Raw genomic sequence first — 3,280 nt, 5'->3', positions numbered from 1 at the left:
AGGAAAGTTCCCTCTATGCCTACTTTCTGGAGGGTTTTTATCATAAATGGGTGTTGAATTTTGTCGAAAGCTTTCTCTGCATCTATTGAGATGATCATATGGTTTTTCTCCTTCAATTTGTTAGTATGGTTTATCACATTGATAGATTTGCGTATATTGAAGAATCCTTGCATTCCTGGAATAAACCCCACTTGATCATGGTGTATGATCCTTTTAATGTGCTGTTGGATTCTGTTTGCTAGTATTTTGTTGAGGATTTTTGCATCTATGTTCATCAGTGATATTGGCCTGTATTTTTCTTTCTTTGTGACATCCTTGTCTGGTTTTGGTATCAAGGTGATGATGGCCTCGTAGAAGGAATTTGGGAGTGTTCCTCCCTCTGCTATATTATATTTTTATTTACTTTTATTTTTTTACTTTTCGGAGATGGTTGAAGTGTCTACTTTTTGTTCAGGTCTTTCAGTTTACTGCCGAAATTTCCCCCAAAAGGGAAATTCCCACCTTCATACTATTGATGAGTCTGTACTTGGAATTTAACACACACACGCATGGACACATAGATATAAGGTAGCCTTCATCTGGTCTCCTATTCATCTGCCGTCTATAATTGGGTATTATACATTCTGGTTTTTGAATGTTGAAAGAGGCAGCAAAAAAGAGTTTTTTGAACTTTAATTACTAAGTGAAGTCATAGCTTTGGTTTGAGTTTTCCTTAATGAGGGAAATGAGTTGCTAACTTTTTAGCCAACTATTAATCTTGGATTTTCTTGTCTTAGGCTTCCAAGAACAAAACACTTGTTAAATGTCATCAATGAAAACTTTGGCACCCTTGCCTTCTGCCGCAGATGGCTGGATCGTTTGGGAGAAAGTAAATACTTGATGGCTCTGAAGAATCTGTGTGACTTGGGTATTGTAGATCCATATCCACCATTATGTGACATTAAAGGATCATATACAGCGCAGTTTGAACATACCATACTTTTGCGTCCAACATGTAAAGAAATTGTCAGCAGAGGAGATGACTATTAAACTTAGTCCAGAGCCACCGCAACACCTTTTATTTTCTAAGCTTTGTTGGAATACATTATACCAGAATTAATTTGCAACCTGTTGTCTTTAACAGTGGACCTATGTAATACTTTTATCCATGTTTAAAAAGGAAGGAATTTGATCAAAGGCAAACCATTTCATGTAATTAACCAAGGAAAAAGCTTTCAGGACTTTGAAATGTTAACTGTTTTCCTTCTGTCTAGGAAATAGCTATAAAGCTCCAATTAATTAGGAATGACCTAATACATTTTGTTTCAAACACCTAAGAGATGCTTTTCAGATATTTATATTGCCATATTCTTAATTGAATGCTTTGAATGACTACATCCAGTTCTGCACCTATACCCTCTGGTATTGCTTTTTAACCTTCCTGGAATCCATTTTCTAAAAAATAAAGACATTTTCAGATCTGAGAGCTATATTTCAATGTCTGTGGTTATAATTCTGTACAGGAAATAGTTTAGCTTAATGTAGGAAAATGTAGAGCCTTTTATCTGGATTGTAGACCTCCACACTGCAACTTTTCTTCTGACGTAGTGGCTAAAACAAGATCTATACATGCATAAAGTGGGAGGAGAATCTTCATAAATTAATATACAGCTTTAGGCATATTTTACCTTTATTTTCTTTTTAGGACCATATTAGTCCTCGTCTCTTATTTTTCTCCTGACATTGGAAAGATCTAATTAAAACATATTAGTAGGAACATTGTACCAACTTAAAACCTTGATTTACTAAAATCTCAACCTTTAGATCCTTTGTCCAGTGGTAGTTATTTATTGAGAAATGTATTCCGCTTAATAAGTGAAAAGGGCGCTTAAAACCACACAAATAAAGAAAAACAGGAGTACTTCCCATGTTTGGATCTTGTTCTAGTTAATTTTTAGGCTTTTTCATTAGTGAACCAAATTCTCTTAACACGCTGCCCCTGTACTGGCTTGAATTCATAACATCATGGGCGGTATTTCAGGAAGTGAGGTTACAATGATGCTCATAGCAGCTAAGTGCAGAAGTTAAATGTGAGATGCCTAATACTTGTTTGAACTGAGCCCCACAGTTCTTGAGCAGATTGCTTGAATTCCGTGTAAATGATTCGTTGGGAATGTTCCCATGTCATTTCAAAATTGTTATGTACCAGGGTAAAGCCTTAATTTGTATATGCTTTAGCACAATAAGATTGCCTCTGGGATGCTGTTTAGTTTGTATTTTGTTTAACATTTTTCTCCTAAGAAACCTGACTTCTATACTAAATCATTTATTATACATTAAAAAGTTTCTCTTTCAGATTAGAGCTATAAATGTTATCTTACGGGATAAACAGTATAGTTTTTAGCTATATGAGCCATGTTTATTATGGTGCTAATGTTCAATAGCTACCTTTGAATAATCTCTCCATTTCCTCTGATGATGTGCAAGTGGCAGAGCTCACCAGTTCACGCCTGGACATGTTACAGGGCTTGTGCCCTCCAGCTAGCTCTTTTGGGGTTTTGAGTCCATACCTTTCTGATGTGCTTTGGTGGGAGGTATAAAGTATCTTGATTTCTAAACCCAAGAACTTTCGAATTGAGTCAAGAATTTGTAGCTTTGTAAAACCTCTTTAGCAGTAGTGATCTCAAACCAATTATAAGCTTGAAGCTCCCTTCCCAAGTTGGGAGCAGTGGCATCGCTGCATGCCCCGGAATGGCAAGGGATATGATCTTGTAAATAGGAAAGCTGTTACTTAAAAATTGTATTGTTCACCTACTAGCCATGTATCTCTTGAAATCATTTTGTCATGTTTACAATGATGTACCTTATTGGTAACAAATTATTAGCTTGATGTTTAACAATAGTGCCTTTAGTAAATTATTTTACAACCAAAACACGTTGTTTTTTGTTAGATCAACTTAGCAGAATGTATAAGTCCACAATGAGATGTACTGTAAGAAATCTAAGTTTCTGTTCATTGACTAGGTTTCAGTTTTGTTATTTTAATAGCCTTCATTTTTTTAGATCAGTTTTAGGTTTGTAGCAAAACTGAGCGTAAAGTACAGAGTTCCCATGTACCCCCTTCCTCGACTTCAGAAACACAGAGCCTCCCCCATAGGTTTTAGTTTTAAGGATTTAAAAAGTAAAGGGCTCGGAGCGGCTGGGCCCGTGAGCCATGGCCACTGAGCCTGCGCGTCCGGAGCCTGTTGCTCCGCAACGGGAGAGGCCTAAAAAAAAAAAAAAAAAAAAAAAAAAAAAAAAA

The 3,280-nt window shown here is 36.2% G+C and overlaps 1 protein-coding gene across 2 annotated transcripts in view; it reads left to right on the top strand.

The window, feature by feature from the left end:
* The window catches only part of METAP2 (methionyl aminopeptidase 2), a 28,877-nt gene extending 27,406 nt beyond the window's left edge, over window positions 1-1,471 (top strand). For both annotated transcript variants that reach the window (XM_024754394.1, XM_024754395.1), the window contains exon 11: window positions 777-1,471. In XM_024754394.1, coding sequence (XP_024610162.1) covers window positions 777-1,029 — 253 coding nt within the window. In that variant the 3' untranslated portion in view covers window positions 1,030-1,471. The remainder of the gene's footprint in view (window positions 1-776) is intronic.
* Window positions 1,472-3,280: the final 1,809 nt, after the last annotated feature.

The sequence above is a fragment of the Neophocaena asiaeorientalis genome, unplaced genomic scaffold (assembly GCF_003031525.2).
Source record: "Neophocaena asiaeorientalis asiaeorientalis breed wild unplaced genomic scaffold, Neophocaena_asiaeorientalis_V1.1 scaffold92, whole genome shotgun sequence".
Lineage (NCBI taxonomy): Eukaryota > Metazoa > Chordata > Mammalia > Artiodactyla > Phocoenidae > Neophocaena > Neophocaena asiaeorientalis.
Note: the sequence above shows the minus strand (reverse complement) of the source record. Positions and strands in the feature narration are given on the sequence as shown.